General features: G+C 49.6%; 1 protein-coding gene across 3 annotated transcripts in view; it reads right to left on the minus strand.

Annotated features, from left to right (window-relative positions):
• Positions 1-3: 3 nt before the first annotated feature.
• Positions 4-26,154, minus strand: part of NGEF (neuronal guanine nucleotide exchange factor) — a 50,444-nt gene continuing 24,293 nt past the window's right edge. For all 3 annotated transcript variants that reach the window (XM_032698140.1, XM_032698139.1, XM_032698141.1), the window contains 13 exons: positions 25,757-25,939; positions 25,545-25,648; positions 20,734-21,008; positions 14,055-14,215; positions 13,776-13,928; positions 11,703-11,832; positions 10,874-10,948; positions 8,866-8,955; positions 7,507-7,670; positions 6,316-6,471; positions 3,858-3,937; positions 3,302-3,406; positions 4-2,683 (listed from right to left, as the gene is read on the minus strand). In XM_032698140.1, the coding sequence (XP_032554031.1) occupies positions 2,511-2,683; positions 3,302-3,406; positions 3,858-3,937; positions 6,316-6,471; positions 7,507-7,670; positions 8,866-8,955; positions 10,874-10,948; positions 11,703-11,832; positions 13,776-13,928; positions 14,055-14,215; positions 20,734-21,008; positions 25,545-25,648; positions 25,757-25,939 (1,849 nt within the window). In that variant the 3' untranslated portion in view covers positions 4-2,510. The remainder of the gene's footprint in view (positions 2,684-3,301; positions 3,407-3,857; positions 3,938-6,315; positions 6,472-7,506; positions 7,671-8,865; positions 8,956-10,873; positions 10,949-11,702; positions 11,833-13,775; positions 13,929-14,054; positions 14,216-20,733; positions 21,009-25,544; positions 25,649-25,756; positions 25,940-26,154) is intronic.

The following is a 26,154-nucleotide window of genomic DNA, read 5'->3' on the forward strand; positions in this document are numbered from 1 at the left end:
CTGTTTTGGCGCTGGCTTGCTCAGCTACATTTCATCACACGGTAAAACGAGACAACAAGAAGTTCCCCTCAGTTCGCTGAGGCAGCCTGGCAGGGGCCAGGGGGCTCCAGCCCCTGCTTGTGGGCCGCAGGCCCGGCCCTGGACAACACTGGAGACCACTGAAATGGGGGCGTGCAGGGCTGGGGCTGAGGAAGTAACACTGGATGCCACTTGGTGCCTGAAAACGGCACAGCCTGTGGCTGGGGGCTGGAGTCCTGGAGTCACAACAGAGCAGGAGGGGCTGGAGCAGTCCCAGGGCTTGGCGGTGGGACAGGGCACAGCAGCCCCACTCCCTGGAGAAATCCAGTGAGGACCTGGTGTCCTGGCACTGGGGAACTAGTGAAACAGCTGCTTCTCAGTGATGGGTAATCCAGCTTTTGTGTCCTGTGAGAAACACCCCAGGTGGGCATGTTGGGCTGCAGTGCCTAGGCTGGCCTGGCTGCTGGGCTGCAAAGCTGGAGGATCTGCATTGTGGTGACTTCTCAGGTAATTTTAACAGATTCCTCGAGCTGGAACTCCCTGGGGGTTTGCACTAGTAAATTTGTGGCTGCTGTGAGGTCTAGACCCTGAGCTGGAGGTTTGGTTGTCTCAGAAAGCTGACTGTGGGGTGCTGATGGGGAGCCTGGCTTGGGGTGTCCCCATTAGATCAGCCCCCTGTTCCAGACTAGAGGCTGCAGGTCCTTCCTGGCCCCAGCTCTGGGCTGGACACTGGATGGTGACCTGGAGCCTCTGGCTGGTGTGAGCTGCCCAGGGGCCCTCTGCCAGGGGTGGGGGGGGCAGCACAACCCTGCTGGCTGTGGTCACATGCTAAGGTGGTGGCACTGAACTGGACCTGAGCAGCCAATGCCTTCTTCCTCTTCACTGCTGTGGCTTCCACCACTTTGGTCCTGGGACTGGCTCTGAGCTGGCTGTACCAGGGCTGTGGTGACAGTAGAGGCAGCCCCAAGGACAGCCCTGGCCCCCCCTCAGCTGTGTCTGGCCTCGTGCTGCACACCCCATGTGTAATCTGGGCCCCATATGGTTCAAAGACCAGCTCAGGATCCTCCCTTCAGCAGCTTCCCAGCGTCCTGTTTCCTCCTCACGCTGCTGCTGGCAGGGTGGTGCCTCTCCCCTCCGTGCAGGTGGCTGGTGCGTGGTTCCATGGGCAGGCAGCTGCTCTCCATCCCCTCCCCAAGCACAACTGTGGCACTGCCAGAGCATCCACCAGCACAGGCCGCAGTGCCTGGAAGACAGTCCTTTGCAGAGTTCCAGAACAGTCCCAAATACTGGATTTTCCTGGTGGATGCTGGCCACAGCTCAGGACCAGCCTGCAGCTCCAAGGCCCCTCGACTGCAGCCGTGTGTGGGAGCTGAACAGCAGGCAGGGGCTGTGGGTCTGTCCTGTGCTCCAGCTCCTCTCAGTGCTGTGCCCTGGGCTTCATGCGGTGCTCAGTGCCACAGCTGGCAGGAGGGATGGCTGTGCTGGGGCAGGGTTTGGGTGTGTACATGGAGGGGGGCCTGTACAGCGGGGCTGGGGGTTACAAGCATGCAGGCAGCGATGGCTGGGCCTCCCACAGCTCGTGGGACAGCAGCTCCCAGGTCAGGGCACTCCCTGCTGTGGGGCAGCCCAGCATGCTGTGCTCCCCTGGGCTGTGGTGCTGTGCAGGGAGGTGCTGGCACGGCCACCCTGCACTGGCCTTGCAGGGAGCAGCAAAGACCACGAGTGCCAGGTCCCTGGGAAAGGCCACAATGGCAGGGCTTCTGCCGTGACCCTGCAGAGGGAGGCAGGCTGGGCAACAGGGGCTGAGCCTCGGGGCAGGGCCCAGGTGTGCTTCAGACCATCAGGCAGGTAGAGACGTAGGTTGGGGCTGGCGAGGCTGGGCTGCTGGTGGAGCAGGGCTGGGTGTGGAAGCAGACTGAGGGTCTGCCTGCAGGAATAGGCCCAGCAGCTTCTCAGTAGGAGGGCAAGTGGAGGTCCTGGAGCTTGTCCCAGCTTGTTGCCAACGGGCTCTGAGAGGCAGCGAAACAGCCCCTTGGCTGCAGTTCCTACCCCTGAGGGAGGCTGTGTCCAGAGCACCCCAGACTCGGAAGGGAGCAGTGAGCTATGAGTGCTCACACTGGGTGGTGTTAATTGCTCAGTGATGTTGGTGGCCACGTGCCTTTCCCAAATGGCCTGAGCCAGCCCCAGCCAGCACATGTGCAACAAATGGGGCTTAGCTGGCCTTCGGGCAGTGTCCATGGGGCTCATGCTCTTTGGGACTTTACAGAACACCTGGAAAAGGGTTATTTTACAGTTTAGAGCACTGATCTCTAGGAAAGGATCAGTGCTGGGGGGGCCCAGGAACGACAGTCAGGTTGTTCATGGGTGTTTGTGCCTTGTCCGATGCAGCAGGTCCTCCACCATGTCCCACAGGTGCCACCTCTTCCCAGCTGGCAGCCTCTGTCTCCTGCCCCTCTCCCGGAGGCACTCCAGATGCTCGGGAATGCTGCCAGTCACTGGCGGTTTCTGCTGCCCAGTTTCCTTCTCTGACTGTCATCTGACTTGTGCACCCGGAAACACTCCTTCAGGTTCTGGGCTCGGATTTTGGGGTTCAGGATCTCTTCCCCAATAGAACTGGGGAACCAGCCCCTCTCCTGGTCGTGAAGACGCTCCCCAAATATCCAGCCTGAGCAGAGACAGAGACAGGTATAAGCATGGAAGGCCTTTGTTCCTGCACTGGGACAGTTGTGCTGCAAAGAGCCTACAGAGCTGACAGAGCTTTCTGGAGGTTGTTCAGAGGCCTGTGCTGGAGCAGACTCGGTCTGTCCATCCAGCAGGGATGTGCCAGAGCAGCACTGTGTGTGGACAACTGGCTTGAGGGATGCCAGCAGAAAGCAGGCACTGCTGCCACTGAGTGCCCTCTGCTGCCCCTGAAGCCACAGGAGTGGTTCCCAGCAGAGACCTCATGTGACAGACCACCAGGGTGTTCCAGAGAACAGGACTGGGTGGCTGCAAAGCATCATGAAGAACAGCTCTGGGATACATCTGAGGTGGCTGTGCCAGCCCTACCATGGCCCACAGCTGGTGACAGGGTAGCTGTGCCAGTATTGCCACAGCTTAGGGCAAGCCTAGATTGTCTGAGTGTTAGGCAGTAACTCCCTTCTCCTGCTGTGAACTCCCTCAGCTGTGATGCCAATGCCAAGGTCTCTCTCTGGCTGAAGGGAGAGACTCACAGCTGCCTGCCCAGAGCAAAGCCCAGCCCTCCACAGGGACTCCCAGCTCATCCCCACCCCGTCCCCCGTACCATCGTCTGTCTTGTCCAGGATGTTGAGGACATCAGCCAGTTCCAGGGACAGCTCATCGGGCTGCTGGGCCACATATGGGTGGACACACTGGATCTGTGGGCAGTCTGCCAGGGAACAGGGCACAGTGAGGGATGACTGGGGTGAAGCCCATGGCAGGACAGCACAGCTCGGGGGGTGCAGCACCGCCAGCTCTGCGCATGGTCCCTCTGACCTGGTAAGGAACCCTGGGGAGGGCAGAGGGTGCCCCAGCAACAGGGACCAGTGGAGCAGCTCTGTGGGAAGGGAGCCGGGTGCACATCACCACCACAGTGCCAGTCATGAGCAGCCTGGGTGGGAGGGAGAGTGCTGGTGCAGCCCAGCCTGGGTTGGAGGGGGGCAAGGTCAGGGCCAGGCCTAGAGACAAGCGGGTATTGATGGTGGAAACACAAGGGGAGCCCAGGGAAAGGGTTCAACTTTGGCAGAGGCCTCAGGTATGTTGCTGAACTGAGATCAGGTAGAATAAGGCACCCTGGGGTAGGGGTGAAGAGCTCCTGGCTACCATGCCGTGTCTCTTACCAACAAGTCTGGATGTAAATGAAACAAACTTGGTTCTCCGGTTTGGGGCCAGTGAAATCATCCAGCGTTTCATTTCACTCCTGGATAGGGCAGACAAACCAAGGCTGTGAGCATGCAACAGTTGCAGGGCCTCCAGCTCTTCTGCCCAGCCAGCCCTGGGCTCTGAATTCCTCCTCCCAGCCTTTTCCTGCCTGCCCCTCAGGGGTCCTGGACTCAGCGGTGATGCTGAGCCCCACTCTTGCACACCCTGGTTGGGATGTCACACATGGCACAGTGCTCTGGGCCCCGCTGCACAGCCCTGGCTGTCCCCACAGGCAGCAGTGTCACCCTCTGGGGAGCAGCACTGCTGCTGGGAGCCAGCACAGTGGCTTTCTCTGAGATCTAACAAGCAAAGGCAGCTCTGGCCGGGCTGGTCAACAGGAGCAGTTTTTCCTGGAGATAAGCAGGACAGGAACCATTTATTCCCACAGCTGCTGTGCAGGAACATGTAAAGGGCAGAGCTGATTAATTCCCTTGCAGACAAACGCTGCAGCACACCAAGGGTATCGCTCACTCTGCAGGGGATGAGACAGACCCATGTGAATGCATCACCAGACCCAGCACACTGCAAAACCTTGGTCTGCAGCAGGAGGGTAAGATCTCACAGGTGCTACAGAAACCCCTCAAGGCTTCCCTCAGCCCCACTTGGAAATGGGGCAGTTGTTTTCACAGGCTCCAGCTCCTGCCTGGAGGCCCAGCTGTGCTCCTGGCTCCAAGGGAACCAGAACTTTCTACCTCCTTATGTGGTTTTAAAGCCTGAATTTGACACACATCTAAAGCCACTGGAGTGTCTTCTGGGAAGAGAGGGGCCTGAAAGGGAGGCATAAAGGACAAGTGCTGGCAGGCTGATCTGTGGGGCTGGGAATACCTCCTGCTTCAGGGCCAAAGCACAATGCCAAGGACCAGCGGAAACACCTTCCTGGTGTGATGAAGATGTGCAGGATGAGGGCCCTGTGCATGGAGGAGCTGCCATGTAGAGACCAACCCAGGGGCTTGCCATGTCTGTCTACAGGCTGGCCTTGCACACAGCTCTTAGGATCCTGTCTGCAGCACCCAGCTCCTGTCGTCCTGCAAGGAGCCCACCTGTGCTCCAGTCCTATCCCTGCAACCAGCTGTGTCCAAATAAGCTGCCAGCTCCTGGCAGTGCCCACCCAGGGTGTTAGCTGCGAGCTGCCACTGAGCAAGTCACCACTGCCATACAGGTTCAGAGCTGCAAGAGCTGTGGAACGGATGCAGAAGGTCTCTGTTTGGCACCCACTTATCCCTTCTAATTCTTTAGTCTTCCAGTCCGTGCCTGGTACTGCCCCCATCACCCCAGCAGCTTTGGAACAGCAGCCTTCAGCAGTTGCTATATAACACTTCAGTGCTCAAGATCTGTTGGCAAGCCATGTTCTGGATCATATACTTGCTGTGGCCACCTAAAAGATGGAACAGGATGCAGAGCACAGACCTGTGACTGCCTCCCCTGGCCTGGTTTATCACTCTCTGCACAGCCAAGCCTCACAGACGTCAGACGTGCGCTTGCCCTGCATAATGTGACTGACATCTCTATTTTCAGTGCAGCAGAGCTGCAGCCACGTGTCTGGGGAGAAGGGGCAGCTGCTCACTGTGCTGGGGGCTCGTCCTCCTGACGCTGGTGCCGTTCTGTGCTCAGGGGGTCAGGTGCAGCCCTGGGGCTGGTGCTCATCTGGGGAGGTGGATGATGAACACCAGCCTACTGACAGCAGGTAATATCCAGCTGGGGCTGTGCATCGTCTCTAGGAGCTGTTTAGTTGATGGCACAGATGCTGTGCCTAGAAAACATGGGCCTGGTAACGCTCAGGCCAGTGAGAAAGCTGTGCCCTGTGCTCCAAACCAATCGGCTCTGTGCTAGTGCAGCTGAATCATTTGCCCAGTCTGAGCTTGCTGGAGCCTGAAGTGAAAAATCAGTGAGCCAAAAAACCTGTATCCAGGGAGACAAGGAGGCCCCCAGCAGCAGAAGGGCTGCACAAGACTGGCACTGGCTGTGGAGACATGGAAGAAGCAGCCAGCAGAGCTGTTGGAGTGTGCCAGTGCACTTCCTTCTTGGTTTTACTTTCTGAATATGCTGCAGGCTGTAAAGCAGCTGGGCCCCTGTGCCTGGGCTGAATTCTGACCTCTCTGTCCCAGAACAGAAAGTGCCTGTCCATCCTCCACCCCAGATGCCACAAATACACTGTACAGGAGAGAAACCTGCCTCATTCACCAGTGCCTTTCAGTAGGAGGGGGCAAAGGCAGCCTTGGGAGAGTGATGCTGGGCAGAGGGGGTGGTAGGGCCAGCCCAGCTGCAGCAGTGAGATCCCTCCCTGTGGGCCCCTGGAAAGCCCAGAGAGCTGGTCCCCGTGCAGGCAGAGTGTGAGGGGAGAGCACTGCTGAGTGCTGCAGGGTGCCTGGTACTCACTGGGACGATGCCTTCAGCATGTAGCTGGCCTCCCGGTCATCTGCATTCTCCAGCAGCCTCAAGATGAAGACATTGGCCAAACTCTGCCCCTGATCTTCCAGCTCCTCTACCCGAAGAAGCCCTCGGGGAGCAGAGTCAAACACCTGGTACTTGTCCCTGGAAAAGGTTAGAGAGGAGATTAGGAAAAAATGCAGTTATTCCAGGAGACTCTGGCTTCAGCCACCCAGAACTGTACTGAGGACACAGACCAGGAACCTCTGCATGGCAGGAGGAAAAAAAGATGTCCTGCTGTGGGAAGGGATGAGCGGTTGGCTATGAAAACCCACCGCAAAGCAAGAAACCCTTTCCTTGCTCTGCCCTAGGCATCCTGCATGGCCTCGAACAAGTTGCTTGCTCTGAGCTCCCCATGCACAAAACACAGATGGTACTCCCTCAAAGGGGACTGTGACGCTTAATTCATTCCTATTCATAAAATGCCCTCTGTGTTTTCTGGATACCAGTTGCCACAGAAGCAAAACATTTCCCCGCACACAGACACTGCGGCGACACGTCCGTTAGGAACGCTGGACGGGCGAGATGCTCCCCACCAGTGGGTCTGGTTCAGCCCACAAAGACTGTGCTGTTCTCTGCTGCTGTGTTTAACCAGTGTCCGCTTGCACAGGAGTCAGTCCTCAGCATGAGAACATCCTCCTCCTCCTGAGGCAGGTTACACCCTGTCAAATATAACTGCTGGCCTCAGGCCTACATTTATACCCCTCCCTGCTGCTCAAACTTTCTAGTCTGCTTTTTTAAAGGCTTAATTGACTAAATCTGAGCTGTTCCTCAGGCAGTGATGAGTCAAAAATCACTTCTTGACAGGAAGGCAGGCCTCCTGGGTCAGCCCACCAGTCAGTGCAACTCATTGCCACCCTGCAGAAACTGCTGGATACATGCTCACTTACCCTGCTGGAAGACCTGGCCTGGGATCTGTTTAACTCCTGTTTGCCATAAAGTTTCAGCCAGAGAGAGCCGTGCCACCCATGAAGAGTTAGCTGTGCTCAAAGGCAAGGTGACTGATGGAGGGAGGTGTACAGGTCAGGCCAGGATGCCCTCCCTGTGCCTGGGGGACAGGACAGGATCACAGCTTGGATAAACCCAGGGGCAAATAGGACTAATGAAGTGTCCTGTGTACTACCCAAACTTTGCACTCACCCAGGAATTTGCCGGCAAATCACCAGCAGATCATTGAACAAAAACAGGTAGATTTCTCTGAAGAGTTTCTTGGTGCGAAGTGTTCGTGATGTCTTTGGACCATTCATTTGCTGCAGTTCCCCCTGCTTCAGCAGCCAGCGGGAGTGGGAGATGATGGGCACAGACTAGAAGGGAGGAAAAGATGGCAAAGTTCAGCAGAGGAGCAAAACCCCTTGGATTCAAGTGGTCAGGATGTTGAAAGTAACAAGAGGTGCAAAAGGAGGGGTGGTGAGCTCCCGTCAGCACAACCTGCACTGCAGAGGCTGCAGCAGAGCTGCAAGGAGAGGGCAGTGCCCTCTGCCACCCACAGCACGGCCCAGCAGTGTGACAGCACTCAGACAGGGGCACAGCAGGGGCCTGAGAATGGACAGACACCTAAGGATGGCAATGCTGGATTGAAACAACAGCCCACGCCCTGAGCTCTCTCCAGGAGAGCCCATGTCTCATCACCTGGGCTGAGCTTTTCTGGCCAGGGAGACTGACTTTCAAAAACATGTATTTGGCCTTTTGGCTATAAAAAACCCCAGGTTAAATGGGTTTTAACTGGTTGTGTCTGTCCTAGCCAGGAGGAGATACTGTCCACGAGCCACCACAGCACTTCAGCTAGAGTTTTAACACACACTGCGTTAAAAACAAGAAGCCCAGAACAAAATACATCTTATACTAGAAGAACACTACACTTCCCATTGACCAAAATATTGAAAAAATATCTGTATAATTGCTACCCTTTCTACCTTTGCTCCCTTCCAGTGTTTGCCACATGCATAGTGGCACAGTCCATGCACTCTTCTCCCTGTGCCAGTGCCCAAGGCAGACCTGCTCCAGGGATGAACCAGCTCCTGCCTGTCATTACAACCCAAGCTTTACCAGAAGTGGAGGCAGCTTTGTAGCTACCCCAATGTGCTGCTGTCCTGTGGGCTGTGGTCTAGCCCCAACACACTGGTGAAGTGCTCTGGAAAAATCAATTTTTTTTGTTTTGGTTGTTCAGGTACATAAAAAGGTTACTGGGAAGCTAAATGTGATCCTTAAAGTTCATGAAGCAGAAAGACCTGAGAAGCATCTCCAAGGTACTCACGAAAAGGATTGACAACTTTATACTCAGCACCGGAGTTTCATGGTATATATTAAATTGATTTAGTCATTCCCTTAGTGGAGCCAAAATAGATCAGCACCAGGTAATTAGAGACTGTACATAATGCATAAATGCAGTGATGAATTAAAATGCCATGACAATCTTCATCTGGGTATTTTTCAGCTTTCAAGTGTTTCGCTCTGTAGCTTTCATCTACCTTTAACATCATTACCAGCCTGTGCTTATACCTTGATCTTGAATTCCAGCTTCTTCTGGATGCTGATCATCTGCTCTGTTCGGCTCATCTTCCGGACACCTTCATTACAGGCTTTCACCACCTGGGAAAAGAGAGCAGAAAGCTTTGCCTCCACTGGCCTGAAGTGCTGGACAGCATGGAAAGGCCTGACCATCAGGGAAGTGCCCTGCTGTAACAGGAATTGTCCAAGCCAAGCTCTTCTATCAACATTGTGTTCGCATGAAAAAGAGAAGGGGAAAAGACCTCAGAACCCAAACGACCAAAAACACCCAAAAACCCCAAACACCCAGAAGATGTTACAGGTGGAACTGGCTATCAGAGGACACATTAGGTGGCTCCATTTGGTTACTGAACCAGACAGTGTAAAACAATGTTCCTGTTGCACAGCAAAAGGAACAGTTCATTTTCCAGATCCTGACACATCATGTATCTCATCTCCCCTGCTCCCAGCACTTGAAATGAGGAACATGTGCAGTGTCATCTTCAAGAAGAGAAGGAAGCCAAACATCTTCATTTCAAAAATGCAAATGCTGTGGTTCTGCCAAGCAGCATCAGATGCCAAGGCTATGAAATGTCCCAGGGAAAGAGACGTTGTTAATCATACAGAGCCCAGTTGTGTTCTGAGTGCAAACTTTTAACTGAAAACCCACAGCCAACTGCAGGCACTACCCTGTTACAGGGACCTTAACCTAGATGCCACTGTCTGTTTCATAAGGAGCAACTCCCTGGAGAACTGGCTTGGTAGAAAAATTACATTGGAGAACAAGCTCCACTTTGTGCTCTGTTTCTGCAACTCAAAATCCACCCCAGTATCAGCAACTGAAACAGTGACCACCTCTTGTCTCTCAAACAAGATCCCTACAGAGAAAATAAGCACTAGATGACCTCAGTTGTGATGCCTGTACCTAGCTGGATATGAGGTATTTAAGCTTAAACACTTACAGATCAGTGTTTAACCATGCAAAGGAGTTAGCAAACTGATCATGTGAGTCACTGATAACTGAATATAAAGCCAGCATTTTTCCATCAGCAGCTGTAGTCACCTGCATGCCACAGGAACAGGCCTTCCTCAGGCTACTGACCAGTGGGAAAAGAATTGGCTATCAGATACCTCCAGAGGGATTCTGCAAACACTGATGTAGCACAGAACATCCTTCACTGAAAGGTCCATCTTCATCCCGAGCAATCTCCAAGCGTACACTTCCTAGACTAGCTGAGGGCAAATCCAAGAGCCAGTTCTGTCCCAGTGTTTCAGTCAGAAGCTGCAAGCCCATGCTCAGGCTAATGTTCTAGCAGAGTTTTCAACTTCAAATGCTTATGCTGAACTGCAGGAGCCAGGAGATGTTCCAAGCACTCTGTCCCAGCACATGTAGCTGCCAGCTATGTCCAGACCATTCATATACGAAATCAGCCTGTCTGACCATGTCAGGAAGAGCCCAGACAGAAAACATCCCACTGCCTTCCTGGTGCTTTGTACACAGAAGTAACTGGCACAACTGAGCACCACATCTACCTCCCAGACTCGGGGAAGAGGGCTAAAGGCAGGCTTGGGGACTTCATTAGGAAACTGTTATTCTAGGTCAGAGGAAGAAGTGTGTTGTGTTGGAGGAAACCTGACACAGTTGTACTCTGCTGCCTGCTGCCACTAATTACACCTCTCAATGGGATCCATCACCTTCAGGTATCTGCAAAAATGCCTTGTGTTCTTGTGTTCCTGGAGACCCCGAGGAAAAACATTCCCTCTGCCCTTTCCTATGGCAGAAGCACACACATCTGCTGTTGGCAAGGGATTCCTTGTCACTGACATTAAAGTGCTGCTAGCTTAGTCCATCTTTCAGACTTAAGAAAAAAAAAATACTCTTGAAATGCAGTGACAGGATTCAAAGAGACAGCTCCAGGATGAAATGTAGTCCGTAGGTCATTTTTTGAGGGGTGTGTGTGCATGAAATGAGCATCATGGTTTAATCTTAATGGTCTTCAGTTAACCTATTCAGACTTACTGTTTCCAATTCTTTATGTGCATCCAGGGCTGTAGATTCCCTGTCAGATTTCTCTTCCACTTTCTTCAAAATGTTCTGCAGGGGAGGAAAGGCTGTGTTAATGGTGATCCCAACCTGAGGGCACAGAAAGGTCTTCGCTAGCCTACGAGCTACTGCTGGCCATCAGCCTAATTACAGGAGAGGTGACAGAGTACAGTGACTCTCACCTCTTGGTTCCTATTTCTCATTAAAACCTGTTCCCACATGACCTTATATCTAAGGGAAATATAACAGGCAGACTCTTATTTTATACATAAATTAATAAATAAGTATAGCTAGAGCTGGCACTGACAGATAATGTTACTGGTACTGCCACTGGGATAAGACCATTTGGGACTGAGCTGTTTCCTCATCCCTACAAGCATGTTCTCCAGCAGTGTTTAGACAAGCTGGCAAAGCACAGGAGGAAAATGGCTGACAGTCTGGCCCAAGCCACCATACAATGTAGCATCCCCATGTCCACCAGCTGTTCTGCATCTGTGTGTCACCATCCTAACCATCAGGCAGCTGGGTTAATGGACTGCTGCTGCCCTTTCTAGCAGCTCAGTGAAGTCCCTTCCCACTCACTCAGTAAAAGCTATCTGGCAAATCCAAGACTAACTTGGGGATGGTCTCTGCAAGACTGAAATCTTTTTTCTGTAGTCATGGAGAACATCTAACTGTGGAAAGGCTTCCCCCAGCTCTAAGGTTGATCATGGCTGCATCTAAACCCCATTCACAGCTGCTGGAAAAGAAAATTACAGGAGTGATCCAGAAGACCTTTGTGACAGAGATAAGAGCAAAACTCTACCTGCACCAGCAGCTTGAGCCGAGTGATTCTTTGAAATGGCAGAATCAGGAAGGAAGAAAAGGACAGGCCTTTGCACTTGGGATCCAGCTCCAGCTGTGAGATCACGTCCCGGAAAGCTGGTTTGTCCTGGCTGAGAGGAGAGACAGAGAAGGTGAGGACTTTGAGTGCTACCCTGCCTGGGACTCGCCTATATGGCTGGTGACCCAAAAGCAGCTTGGTCTCAAGAGACAGCATCTGCAACAGAAGATAAGAGAGGAGGAGGGGACTGAATGCCTCTAGGTGTATTTTAGTTTGAATCTAAAACTATTTATAGTGTTGGGGGAGGGAAAAAATAGATTTCTAATGTACAAGCCATGGTAGCATTCACATATGTTCATCTCCAGCTCAGCAGCATACACTGCGTGCGTAGGTGTGTGTGAATGGGGTGTGTGTCCAAGTACATGAGTCAGAACCATAATTATATATTTTTACACAGTTGGAACTCTGTGACAAGGTGAAATTCACACAGTCATAAGAACAAGACAAGCCACAGAACAGCTCAAGCTTGGATATTCCTTGCTGCTTAGCTGGAGGATGGCAATCATTATCTGGCCTGAGAAGGGCAGGGGCCGTGCCCAAGCCTTCCCTGATGGGGTTCCCAGGAGATGAGGACATGGGTGGGCCATGGACACAGCTGCATGGAGCAGTCTCAGAAGGCCCAGCTGCCACAGTCAAAGCTTCCTGGCAGCCACAGGGCCCCGGGGAAGGCCGGCACAGCTGGAGCGCTGGCCAGCAGAAACAGCGTGGAGCCAACGAGGCTGCTAACGGTGCTAAACTGTACTGTGTGTTCTTCACAACATCCAAGAGAAGCCACTGGCAGTGCTCCCTGCTGCAGCAGGTACTCTGTGATGCTGTGACTCACCTGCCCAGTGGGGGGAACTGTGACACACCTCGGGCTTCGAGTTCAGCCCAGTGCTGCAAAATTCTAGCGCTAGCTGGGAGCCTGGGCTTCGAAGGGAGTCTGCTCTTTTCAATTTGCTTCGTGTATTCTCACAGACAAAAAATGCTGCCCTCGGAATTCACACTGAGGAATACCTCCATCTCCAACAGGTCCTTTCCAAGCTCAAATAATCCAGCCTATTGCTGCTTTGCTTCTGAGCATTTAGTTAATGACTGTAAGCAAACTGTTTCTATTCTGCAGTTGCACTGCTCACTTCTGACTGAAGGAACCCTGTCGTACCCTCCTTTTAGAGAGAACAGCTGGCCAAGCTCAGCAGAAGCCCCTTAAAAGTAGGATTTTTCCTCAAAAGCTGGAGAGCAGGAAAGGAAAGGACTTGGAATTGTTACACTTGCCTGAACCAGCTGCTGCTACACGAGAAAATACACTGCACCATGGGCAATGGGCTGTCCTGAAAGAATCCAGGACACTGTAACTAAAGAAAAATTAAATCTCCTGCTCAAAGACAAGCTTGTAGGGCACTCATTGTTTTGAGCTGGTATCAGAGAATTCCTACTGGACCAAAAGACTTGCTAAACTTGAAAAATATACTACAAAAATATCTTGGATTATACCCTCAGGCCTAAGTCTGTGTGTGTAACACCAGAATGTGAAGCAAATAGCGTTTGCTTTTTTTTTTTTTCCTTTTAAGAAAATTCTGTTGTTCTGAAAAAGAATTAATTATCAAATTTGGGAAGGTCAAATGTCTTGCTGAAAAGCTTGGGAAAAGCAGTGGCTGTTTGTGTCATCAGAGATCTATATTATATTCATGGCCTTTTATCTCTTGCCTCTACTTGCAGTTTAAAAATACGTGCATTTCACAATCATGTGGCCCTGTGTGCACCACAACTATTTCCCACAGTTGGGAACTGCTGGTTCTGAATTTACTTGCCATGTTACCTGCATACTACATAACTCTATCTTTACTATAAAGCCTTTCATTGTGGGGTTTTTTTTACAGCTGTAGTGAGAAATCAGTGAAGTGGGAAATCCTGTTTCCGTGCTATCCAGCCCTTTCTCGTACATATCAAAATTACAGCTAAATCCGTGGCCTGTATCATTTGCAAAGTAATTTAGCAACAAGGACTGGAACTCACAGAAGCTGCTTGTAAGCTCTCTCCTGGTAGGTCTGGTTGGACACGTAGGTGATGTACACAGAGAAGTGATTGACCGTGTGCTGGTAGACAATGTCGCACACGTCCGAGATCACGATGTTCTCCTCCACCCGCTGCTCCAGGTCCAACAGGAACCTAGGTGAGAAAGCCAGCACCCATATTTAATTGTGGCCTGTCTGTGCCAGGCAATCCCCAGGAGCAGTCAGCTCCTCCATCCCTGTACAGCTGAGGTTGGCTAAAGCCATTCAGCAGCTGCCTTACCGCTCGCTGACAGCCATCACATCCAGGACGTTGGAGAAAAGGATGTGTGCCTCAGACGGGTGTAAGATCTTCTTCAGGCGTTCATTCTCCATGAAGTGAGACACCAGCAGATTCAGACTCTTGTAATATGAGGCTTCAGAAGTAACCAGCTCAAACATGGCCTGGGGGAGAATCCCAAAGAAGGCAATCAGCAGGTACCTTCTGCTTCTACAGAGAGGCACCCAGGCGTTACTGAGAACATCTGTGCTGCACAGCCATGGGCCTTGCACCCACCCTCCAGCCCAGAGGACAGGGAGAGGGAAGCCTGCAATGCATTTGCCACATGTTGCAGGGGATAGTGACTTGAACAAGGAAGGTTTCCTCCCTCAACCATCTGCCCTGACCCAAAGGAAATAGAACTGTTACTGTCCAAGTGAGGCTCCCTGGTCAGCCCTGGCCATACACTTTTCTGACCCAATCCACAGAGGACCAGGATGAGACATGGTAGTCCCTAATTAGTACCATAAATCATAAATTAACTCCAAACTTCAACCTTTGCTTATCCTATTAGAAGAGAAAACTCTGGAGCAAAGCCTCAGGCCGAGGATGTGGTCTGCGGAAGCAGAAAGATAAATTGGTGGTTTGGTTTGGAGATAAAAATCAATTTAATGAGATGAAGATATATAGTCTTCTGCCTACAGTAGGTGCCACAGAGACAGTCCACTATTGGCACACAGAACTTCTTTATTCTCTGAGGGAGTCTTTGTTGCCTTTGTTCAGAATGAGATACAAAAGGAGAGTATTTACACAACTACCATTGGTTGAAGTAAGATTAACTGAAGATTCTCACGAGAGCTTCACGAGAGCTGAAAAATTGTTAGATCCTTCAGACGTCTCTTGATGAAGGTGCATCTTGGGCTCCTTGTCCTGGGGCTGGCCCATGCAGCCACTACTGAGAGAGGAACCTTTTATAGGTCAGTGAAAGTCTTATTTCCTTGAATCAAAAGCTACTTGGATGCTCCCCTCCTGCCCAGGGCCCGGGCAGGGCAGTGGCAGGGCCCTGAGCTCTCCCAGCAGCTGCAGGGCCCAGCTACAGCCAAGGACATCCAGTGGAGCTACAGGTACATGCAGGACTTTTTGTGCTGTGCATATATTAAGATATCTTCTGAATTACCTGGGGGTCTATGTTGTGGTTTGCTTGTTGCTTGTTTGTTTGTTTGCTCTTTTTAAAGAAATTATTTGATATTCTCCACTGATCAGTTTCTGGCCTTTTCCTGGAAATATCACTGTGCACCACAGAAGAACCCAAGGCAGAGACCTGGGCTGTGTCCCTGACACTGTGCTGCAGTCCAAGATCTGGAGGACAGGCACAGCAAGGAGGGACTGTTACTCAATCCAGAGCTGCTAAAATAGCAGTTTAAGTGATGTTTCAGCTCTTTGCAGGGTTGGTAGCCCAGGAAGCATTCCCAGTGGGCAGTAAATTCAAACATGTGGTCCTTTCTTGCACCACAGAATGAAGCTCAGCCCCGTGAAGGAAGATGGATAGAGATGACTCTATCAGTCAGTGACTGCATCAGAGAGTGTTTAAGGAATAAGAGGGTGCTGGATTTTTTTTCAAGGCCAGTTTCCTCATGAGAAAAGTGGAGGAGTATCAGCTCAGCTTCTCTAACAGCTTTACCCAGGCAACTGGTGAACCAGGGAGAGAACCTCTCTCTTTCTTCATGACCAGCTCAGTCCTAAATGCAACTTTTACAGCTTTAACTGTATCTTTTTATTTGAAAAATGAGAGCAGAAGTGGAAATACATAAAGATACAACTAAGAATAAGACAGGACGTGTTGGGACAGCCAACTATCCCTTCCAGATATCCTGGAGATTGACACCTCCTATCATTTTTTCTGCCAAACTTGATTGCAGGATGGTTGTGAGAGCCAAGATCAAGACTTGCCACTCTACTACAGCCTTTAAACCTTCAGCCAATTTGCTTCCTCTAGGAGGTTGCTTCCTGGCCTGTAGAAGCCCCTCTGCCTGTTTGGAGAAATCAATTTGTGTGTGTTTGCTGCTCACCATAGTGGAGGGTGCATGGGCAGGTGCAGAGTGCTGGCCATCCTCAAGAAATAATGAAATCCATAGGGAAAATATCCGTGCACAGGGTTCTGACTTAAAGGAGATGCTGAAAGTAAAGAACATCTTCACTGGTCAGGACAAGCTTCTGGAAGCGTTCATAGCATGTGCAAGGTGCCGGATTCCTAATTTACACTGGAGATCCAGCTAGTCCTCTGCAGACCAACAGTACCTGCTCTAAGCAGCCCAGCCAGTTATTTCCACTTTTGATGGGAAAAACAAGCTGCAAACCTCCTAAACTGGCACCAAACATCCACCTGCCACGCGATGATGTGATCCCTGTGGAGTAACTGAGCTCTGCCAGCTCTAAGCAGTCACTAGAAAAAAGAGCATCAACTTCTGGTCTCAGAAGTGCAAAAATATTAGGAGAAAATCTGAACTAAATGTCAGTTGACATATTGCTGTCTCCTGAGCCTGAAACTCTGTCTTGGAAACATGACCACACCATCAGTCCCCTGGGTCATTAACTTCATGAAATCTCATAAGCACATAAAAAGCTATGCTACCATTTTCATTGCTTATGCTTTGGCAGGGACGCTGAGAAAGGAAAAGAGATGTGAAGCCTAAGGAAGAAGGAAATGCAGAAGATCAAAAAGGAAAAGAAATAAGAGTCACCGAGGACAAGATTAATCCTACAGGCTCAATTCCCACTGAGGCAATATGGTGTTTTATTGCACAGACTGGAAATACCCATTCCTGATGGCCCTGCTCTTCACATAACCCACCAGGGAAGAAGGGGGAGTCCTGGTCTAGTCTAGGAGGGACATTGCTCTGACCCCCTTGCCACGGCATTGGCTTTGATCAACTCTCAGACCTGGTTGCCTTCACAGGGTCAGTGCAGTAAGTTCAGCACAAGAGCACCCTGAAGGTTTGAAATCTAAGATTTACTCAGTGAAGGAGACTAAGTTAAGTATTTCCTGCACATTTTTGTGAAAATGGAACAAAAAAGAAAGACTGCCTGCTTGTCAAGTGTGCTCTTCCACACAGGCCATGCCACCAGTGCACACAACTTTTGCTCAAGCAAAGAATATTTCCAGAGCAGCAGCTCTCTCACCTAAATTCACACCATGGGTGCAGACTAGTCTGTCTCAGCCCTTCTTCTAACACCAAAGTGACCTCAATCCAAAAAATACCTGGCAAAAACTTCTATCAAAGCTCATACATCTCAGCAAAAATGGTTCAGTTCAAAGACTGAGAATAGTTTGCTAAACTATTTTCATTCCCAAACTGTTTTGGATGAGTTCCACTCAGCTCCAAACCTCCTTAAACACAGAAGATAAACAGGGTTTAGGAAAATCAGAGGCCTTTTCCAACCTAAACAGTTCTGTGAGATAGAGTCCAACCATAACATAATACAGTTAGCAAGCAAGAAAGGTCAAAATGAAGAAACTATACAGTAAATAAAACAAGGACAGACTGAAAAGGAGAGAACTGAACTAGGAAGTAGGAATAAACCACAGAGCTGCTCCACAAAAAGACCATACCACTATTTTATTTAGGCTCATGCTGAAAGAATTTTCACTGATTAAATGTCATTTCTCTGGATCACTATCTCTTCAGAGCCTGGTGCCTTGGGGACAGAGTTTGTTTTAATGTAAATCTCACATAACACAGGGAGTGTGTTCTCTCAAGGCATTTCTTCCTCCTGCTACACACACGTGCCTGTCATTCCTTCCACTCTGTCTCCATGTCAGAACCCCCAGCATTTCTTTTGGCTTGTTCTTCTTGCATCATCACATCTTCTAGGGAGTTAGAAGAAAGCCCTTGGTGATTCATGTTCTGCTGTGTTTGCTCAACACACATCTAGGTAATTAAAACTACCCTATCAGTGACTTAGTCGCTTCTGGTAATTATTCCAGTAGCACATAATTTTTGTATTTCCCTGACCCTTGTGGTCTGTACCATGTATTTTTCTGCATTTGCAGCTGTATTTTTCTGGGCTACTTCCAGTTGTTGTTTCGTATCTTTCTACTCTCACTTGTGCTTCAGATGGAAAAGGCTGGCAAGAGTCCATAGCTGTCTGAATTCTGAGTTCCCAGGGTTAATGGGCTGTGCTGCAACTTTCTTTTTCTCTGAAATTGTTGAAATGTGGATGTGGATTTGGGGGTGGTTGGGTTTGGGGTTTTTTGGTTGTTTTTTTTTTGTTTTTTTTTTCTTCCTGAAACTCCATTTTCTGACTCATTTGTTCCAGTGGGGACAATAACAAATTGCCTTCCATGACACTTTTCAAGCATTCATTGGTCTTCCAGTCAAGTTTCTTGTTTTGATGCTTGAAAAACACCTGTGTCTTTTTTTGCCTTGCATTGATAGGCTGCTCAGCAACTTTCCATCATCGCTCATAATGAAGACCAGATTCCTCTTCTTGTTCCTGTCTCTCTCACTTTGAAGATTACTGCAGATGTGTGACTTTTCCTGAGTGTTTATGCCCTGCTCTGTCACATCTACAGTGATGTTCCCTTCCTCGGCTGTGAAGAGGGGTGTTAACTTCAACTTTCTTTCAGTTTGTGTACCAGTACTGTTTCCTGTGGTCTCAATAATACTTTTGTTCTATCTCTCCTGGCTGAAGAGCTACAAGCTCTTCTAGGCCCTGTGTTTACTGCAGCTTTGTAGATAAAACAGGTCAGATAGGTACGATTTTGTCCTTAAGATGTTAACCCCATAATTTCTGCTGTCCTGTACTTCAGGAAAATGTCTCCAATTCTCCTTTACATTCACCAAATCAAGCCCTCGTGTACAGCTCACACTCACAGTTCACATCCAGCTTGAGCAGGGTTCCAGCACTGCAGGAGCAAGCAGTGCTTGCTTATAGCAAGGCTGGATCCAACATCATCTCCTCGATTGCCTCAGTGATTCCTCCAGCCCTCCTTGTTTCCTGTTCTTGACTCTCCTCACAAAGCAAATTCTCCACTTTGTCCATTCAATGTTCAGCCAATTTCACAGCTTTCTGGCTTTGAGCAACATTATAATCTCTTACTGTGCTAATCCCAGAACAAACAGGAAGGAAATTTCAGCTGTGATAAAGTAACGCTGGAGAAAGCACAGCACTTCTTTAAGGCAGCACTGTCCCATTCTCCATCTGCTTTATTTCTCTTGTTATTTAAGCAGAGAGGAGAAAATTGAGCACACTTAATGTAGGGATTTAGCAGCACAGAGATTTTTTTTTCCTTAAAACACCTACAGGTAATGAATGTAACTTAACAGAAATGGGAGGCTTTGAAATCTATAGTGCACACTTTTAAGCAAATATTTCTCTGTAAAAAACTCTTCATTTTGAAGCAAAAAAGAAAAAGAAAAGCTTGTAATTTTTCAGATGCCAGATTGTGTTTGTAATGCTGGCACTTTGAAGTATCATGTTTTGCCAGGTAAACAGAACAAATCTGATATGGAAATAACCAGTGCAGAAGAAGAACATGGAAAAGCAACAAATCATTTCAGTCACCTTCAGCCCTAACCCTGACTCACTAACAGCCTGTGCTTGCCAGCCCAAGGTACTGTGTATAAACATGGGTCCATTGCACTAAGGGTGTGAGTGGCACAGCCCTGCCCATCACAGCCCCCGGGGCACAGGATGAGCACTGGCTCTGTGTGCACAAGGAGTTCATCAGTGATGATTGTGCAGGTCCAAGTAAACTTAGGGGAACTGCTCACACCCTGAGGTGTTCTTCAACACCTGGGATACAATCTCACAAGCCAGAGATGAACAGACACACTGCCACAACCATCTCAGCAGAAGCAATGCTGGTGCAGGAGTATGGTCCGACTCAAAGGATAGAGCCTTTGAAGTCCCATTGCTCGTGTTACAACGCACATCACACACAAAACAAGGCTCATCATCTGCTATGAATGCAGTGCTATGCACTGACAGAGAGCACTCAGGCTCCCCACACTCCCCAGAATAGCAACCAGTTGTAAATTGCTGTGCAACTGATGTTTTCATAACTTGTGGCAGCTACCCCCACCTACTCCTTTCACTGTCTGATGCAGCCCTGTAAGTCAACAGCATGAGACTCTAAAGCAGTGATGTCACTGCACTGTATGGCTAAAACACAAATATACCTGTCATTATTTTTTCCTGTTTTGCAATAGACTCCAAGTAACAAAAATTAAATATAAGGAAGTTTATCAGTCTCCATCTCTTCTCTTTCTATTAATGCTATCACATTCAAAACCTTACAGTTGAATTCTTCTAAGATTTCTAGTGGAAAGTATGTGTCCTGCTAGTAACTTCAGAAGAGGATTAATATGCACTGGAATCAAAAGCTCTACTGTAAAAACCTCCTCATTATCCCTCTTCCTTTGTAAATTTCTCCTAAAGCTGAATCAGAAAAGGGAAAAGTTCTTTTTGCTACAGAAATGTCCGGCAGCAACAGAACATACAGAATATGGAACAACACCTGTAGTTTCAAGAAAGAGTGAGGGATGCTAACCAGAGCAACACAAAAAATACTCAGCAGGGCAAGGCTTGTCTGTGACTGCTGTGAAGCTTTTAGTTTTTAAATCTCGATAATCTGCCTTAATCCACTCTCACTTTTTAAAGCAGCAGTGCAGTTAAGAAGCACTCCTCCTTCCCTCATTACCTCCTGCAGCTTGATCTCATCTGGCTGGAGGATGCTGAGGACGCCGCTGCTCCGGATCTCGGGAAGATCTTGCCATAAGTTGAACCTGGAGTTGGAGTTCCTCAGCAAACTGATTTGTGGTGGAGCTTTGTTTTCGGTTGTACTTGTAGGCTCTGCTTCAGATGGGGTCTCCTCGCTGGGTGAAGTCTCCTCAGGGTCCGTCTGTGAATCCTGCAGTCGCCTGGTTTCAATCTCCTCGCGTGTAGACTTATCTCGGTATTCCTGGTACAAGAGCCCTAGGAGGGAACAGAACAGGTCTGAGAGGTGACAGCTGAACAAGAGAGTAGAAAAGTGTTGTGGGAAAAGCAATTGCTTTGTTCACCTCAGCGGAGGTGAGAGAGATCCCTTCCGCGCGGAGCGAAAAGCCAATTATGGCATTCCTGCTTCAGCCAGAAGTGGAAACTATAAATGGAAGGCCATTCCTAAATCTACAGTGTTGTCAGCAACCTGCTCTACAACACAGTCAGAGGAATCTGTGATCAATCAGAAGACCCAAAAGAAGCAGTTCATCATTTGCCATTGTCTTTTAAAGCTTGATTTTCTCTTATATTACTATGTTACAAGTTATATAGGTTGATATGTATGTTTAAATGTGTGTCTGGAAAAGTAATACTGCCTACATTGAAACCACTTTAAAGGAGCAATTTGATGGCAATGAAAATCCTTAATGAGGAAACACTGAGCTGCTGTTAAGGCAGGTGAAGCTTTAGGACAAGAAGCTACAGTTACTAGTTTGTTTTGGTATTGACCTTGTGGTTAGCCTTGGACATATTGCTTAATATCCCTCTGCTTTCCTTTTTGGTTTCTATGATGATTGAAGATACAAAATTAACATTCAAAAGGTACCTGAATGTTACATCACTAAGGAACAAGGTCTGAATGGCAGTACATCAATCACAGTTGGTGGCTTCTGAGTTTCAACTACTAACTTCAGGAGTGGATGAAACGGTAAACTGAAATTTGCCCCCACCCCTGATTTCAACTGACAGCACAAAAAAGGTAGGACTCCTGAAATTCCTTGGTCATCTTTAGAACATCCTTTGTCTCTCTGAGGGCTTTTGAATTGTCCCATTTCTCTTTCTGAACCATCTGTAGAACCCAGAATTTTAACTGCTTGAATACAAAATGTAATTTAGAAGATACGTGAAGACAAGAAAACATGAACATGCTCTGAGTCACTCTCCTCCCTTACTGAAATTGAAGAAGCACAATTACATTATCTCACTTGGTTTATGCTTGAATTGTAAAGTGTAACATGAATGAATAAAAAGAAAACCCTTTGATGTGAAAAAGAACACCCTACATAATTTATTTTGTCTGAATTGCTACGGGTTAAAATTTATCTGGTCACGTGCATTCACAATATTTGATCTCAGAAGCAGATTTTGTGTGTAATAAGGTGAGAGACAACAGGGTCAGGAGTTTGTCTAGGGAGAGCAGAAATGTAGATGCTGCTGCCTATTAAAACTCTGGACCCATATCCACGAGGCTCTGTACCAGTCACTGCTAAAACTATATAGGAAATATTTTGGGGGAAAGTACAGACACAAGGACAGCGTTGCTGCAGTCTGCGAGCGTATCCTGTTATCTGTTCTTCCTGGAAAGATGTTCAACACTGGATTAAAATAGCAATAAGGGGAGCTGTGCCTAGGAAACCATATAGTCTTCTGTTAGCTTCCTACACAATGCTGAGCAGAGGAGACTTCCCCTGAAGTTTTGCATGCTGCTGCTACTTATGTAATTTCTCTCTGCGTCAACGAGGCTTATATGGCTTTCCTAAGCATCACTGCCTGTTCTTCAGCAGCAGGGAGGGTGCTGAGGATGTAGCAGGGTGGAAAGGCCCCTTCAGGAAAGAGTGGAGAGCCTGAGAAATGGGAGCTGCTTTCAGCAGTACTGATCTGCAGGCTCAGCCTGTGCTCAGGGTCCTTCTGCCCCACAGAGAGCAGGACAGGCTGGGCAGTGATACCCTGCAGGAGCGTGGGCAGTGCTCCCCTCGAGGGAAAATACGCTGGGAAGCTGAAGTGAAATCTATTTTACTCATATTGGAGATACACTGCAGTGTTGACTGTACAGCCACGTTGTGCTGGTGGGTCTGCCTTGCAAGTCAGAGGATATTTTGTGTAAGGGGGATTTCGGGCCCCTTGTGCAGATCTGGAGAGGAGCTCTTTAAAAAACGTCCTCAAGACTATTTCTCCCTTGCTTTTAAGGAAACAAAACACAGATAATGAAACTTGATTTTGTTTCCAGGTTCCCTGGCTGCCCAAGAGATAAGACCTATGGAGCCGTCAGTGGCAGGCAAAGGCAAATATAAACATGGAGAGATCTGACTGACGAAACTCATCCAGAAATGACAGCAAGGGAAATAAAGAGAGACTGGCTGAAGCTCTACCACAGACAGCAATATGGAGAGAAAGCAGGAAGGTGGTACCAGAAGAAAGACAAAAGGCAGGTAGGTAAATGTTTTAGGTAGAAGCGTAGGAAGAAACAAGGAAGGTTGTGTTAGCAAGCATAAGAGATATTCCCACTTTCTTGGTCTAAAAGGTCTATCCATACGTCAGCAAAGAGGTTACAATGGGTAGAGAAGTGACTTAGATGAGAGAGAGCGAGAGAGAAGCTATGCCAAAGCCTCATCCAGACGGAGCAGGAGATGGCCACAGCACAGGATAGGTAACAGATGCAAGGTCAGGGAACAGGGTCTTGACATGTTGACAGGAGAACAATACATCTGGGAACTGACTGTGTGGAAAGAAGGTGTTGAATGTGACTCAGAGGATATAATGATTTAGTAAATGCTTACATTTAATTAAGTGAACAAGTACAAAATGTCAGAGACCTGCACCAGCTCCCTTCATTCCTTATTGTCCCAACTGTCCTTACTGTGACCTGTGGTCTGTGGTCAGACCATGAGTTTGGTGTTAATTATTGACTTCAGTGTTCAAGGCTGACCTTCCTAAGGCGTGTTTACATAGTTTTTATAGTACATAACAGACTTTTCCCTTTCTGTTTATTCCATCTAATTTTGCTGTCACAGTCTCCCTTCCCCAGCTCTCTCAAAACCTGGGAGGGTAATTGAAAAACTAGTTACTAATTGTGGAAATCCTTGCCTTAGAGAGTTAGCAGCGCTCTTAAAGTAAACGTTATTACATTGAAAGCTATGTAAAATCTCAGGAGGCCCAGAGACGTTTTCTCTGAAATTCTCTGCTCCAGTTTCAGGCAAAAAGTCCACTAATGCCTCAAAGGCAGGAGGGAGGGAAAGGAGCCAGCGTTCTCCAGCCATTTGATGTAACATCTCTGTTGGGGACAGGCGTTGCATCTCTGGTTGTCAAAACCCTGTCTCCTCCATCAGGGTCAAAACAGACCTACTTGCAGCTACACTGATGTGTGCAGAGCTTTTGCACACCTTCCCTCTGACACACAGCACACAAAAATACATATGAATATAGCAACTGGGTTCCTTTGAAATCCTGCTGGCTTCAGTATTTTTATCTCACCTCTTAGCTGCACAGTCCCAGCAAACTGACAACGTTTTGACACATCTCCCTTGAGAGATCAGTACCTACACAGCCAAAAGCAGGTAACAGATCTGGTAACACGCACGCAAATTGTTCACCACTTTCCTCCAGAAGGCCCCAGACTCAGCTGGTTTTTCTGACAGACGCTGGCAAGCTGCTGGCTTCACACCAGCCTCCTTCCCCAGCACTGTCCCAGTGGCATCAGGCACGGCAGGAACCAGCCTTGCCTGCCACAACCTGACAGTAAACAGCAAAGACACCAACCAAACAGCGTGAGAAGCCTCCTACTCGTGCCAGGGAGGTTTGCTTTGCTGCTCGTGAGAGTTATCTCCCCGATTTTCCCATGCTAAGTGCTGCATTCCTGCCCTCTAGATTAAAGTGTGTTTGTTTCATTTCCTGGAACTGAGCAGAATTGTTTAAAAACAAAGCTTCTATATTCCCATCACAAAACCTGCCCTAGGATGGGGTTTTACTTTGCCATCGCCCAAATCCCGCTGAGGAAAGTCACAATTCTGATGCGGGAAATAAAAGAAACAAGCTGTGAAGGTCCTCTCTGCATGCCACAAAACATAATAATAATAAAAAAAAAAAGAGAAATAAACCACAAGAGTAAAAGCGTGACAGTCCTCTCCTCCACAACCACCCAGATAACCTCAACTCTGTGTTTTTAGAGACCACAAATGATAAAATCACTTACTCCTCTCTTGCGAGTGCTGTGCCAGTGGCTGTTACATCAATAGGTGCGAACCCCGTGCATAAAACCAATGTCCGACAGGACGAGTGACACAATACTTTAGTCTTATGTCTTTTGAGTACACAAAATCATATTTTACCAGAAAGTTTGGGGTAGCCTGAACGATTAGTTGCTTCGTAATTACAAGAAGTAACCGTTGTTTATGAACGGGAGTCGGGCTGCTCAGCAAGTGCATTAATCTCCTGCCAGGCAGCGCACAAACCTGATGCCCCTAAAGACGGCAAAAGGCCACGACAGTGATGTTTGACAGCGACAGCTCGGAGGTTCCCAGCACGGACAGGGAGTTGGGGTCCCGCAGCACAGCCGCACAGCGCGTGGGTTCAGGTCTGGTGTGGGGGCTCAGGGGTGGGTTTGGGAGCTCAGGGAGAGGTGGCCGGCTGGGCGGAGGGCACCCGTCGGGGCCGCTGCGCCGCCGGCGGGGCGGGAGCGGGACGAGCGGCGAAGTTGTGTGAGGGCGCAGCGGCGGCCGGACAGCCCGCCCGGCTCCCTCCGGCACGGCTCCTTACCGATGTGTTCGATGAGGTTCCTCCACGAGTCGGCCGTCATGGGGTGTGCGGGCGGCGGCTCGGCGGTGCCGGCGGGGGTCTCCTCAGCGGCGGCGGGAGGGTTCCTGCGGGAGGCGGACGGGAGCCCTCAGAGCCGCGGCGGAAAGGCGGCGGGACAGCGGCCCCTCCGCCCGCCCGCGCCCTTCGCTCCCCCGCCCTCAGCCCCCCCTCACCTGCCGGGCTGTCCCGCCGAGCCGTCCTGGTCGAGGGCGCAGGCGGCGCTCAGGGCCGCGGCCAGCAGCTCCATGGCCGGCGGCGGCAGGCGGCTGCCCAGCAGCTCCGGCGGCGGCGGCGGCGTTGCGGGGCTGGGGGAGCCCGGGCGGTTGCCACGGTAACGGGGGTAGGAAGGCAGCAGCCTGCGCGGGAGGGAGAGGGGAATTGCGGCCGCCCCCGGGGCACCCCCGCAGCCCCCCGAGATCCTCTGAGCCCCGAAACCCCCTCCAGAGCCTCTGCTTAGACACCCCCCACCCGAGACGCTCTGCCCCCAAGCCCCCTCAGAGCCTCACCGCTCCCCTCAGAGCTTCTCCTCAGACGCCCCCCCAGGCGTCCCCATGGCCCTCCCCCAAAATCT

This window comes from Chiroxiphia lanceolata, chromosome 10 (genome assembly GCF_009829145.1).
Source record: "Chiroxiphia lanceolata isolate bChiLan1 chromosome 10, bChiLan1.pri, whole genome shotgun sequence".
NCBI lineage: Eukaryota > Metazoa > Chordata > Aves > Passeriformes > Pipridae > Chiroxiphia > Chiroxiphia lanceolata.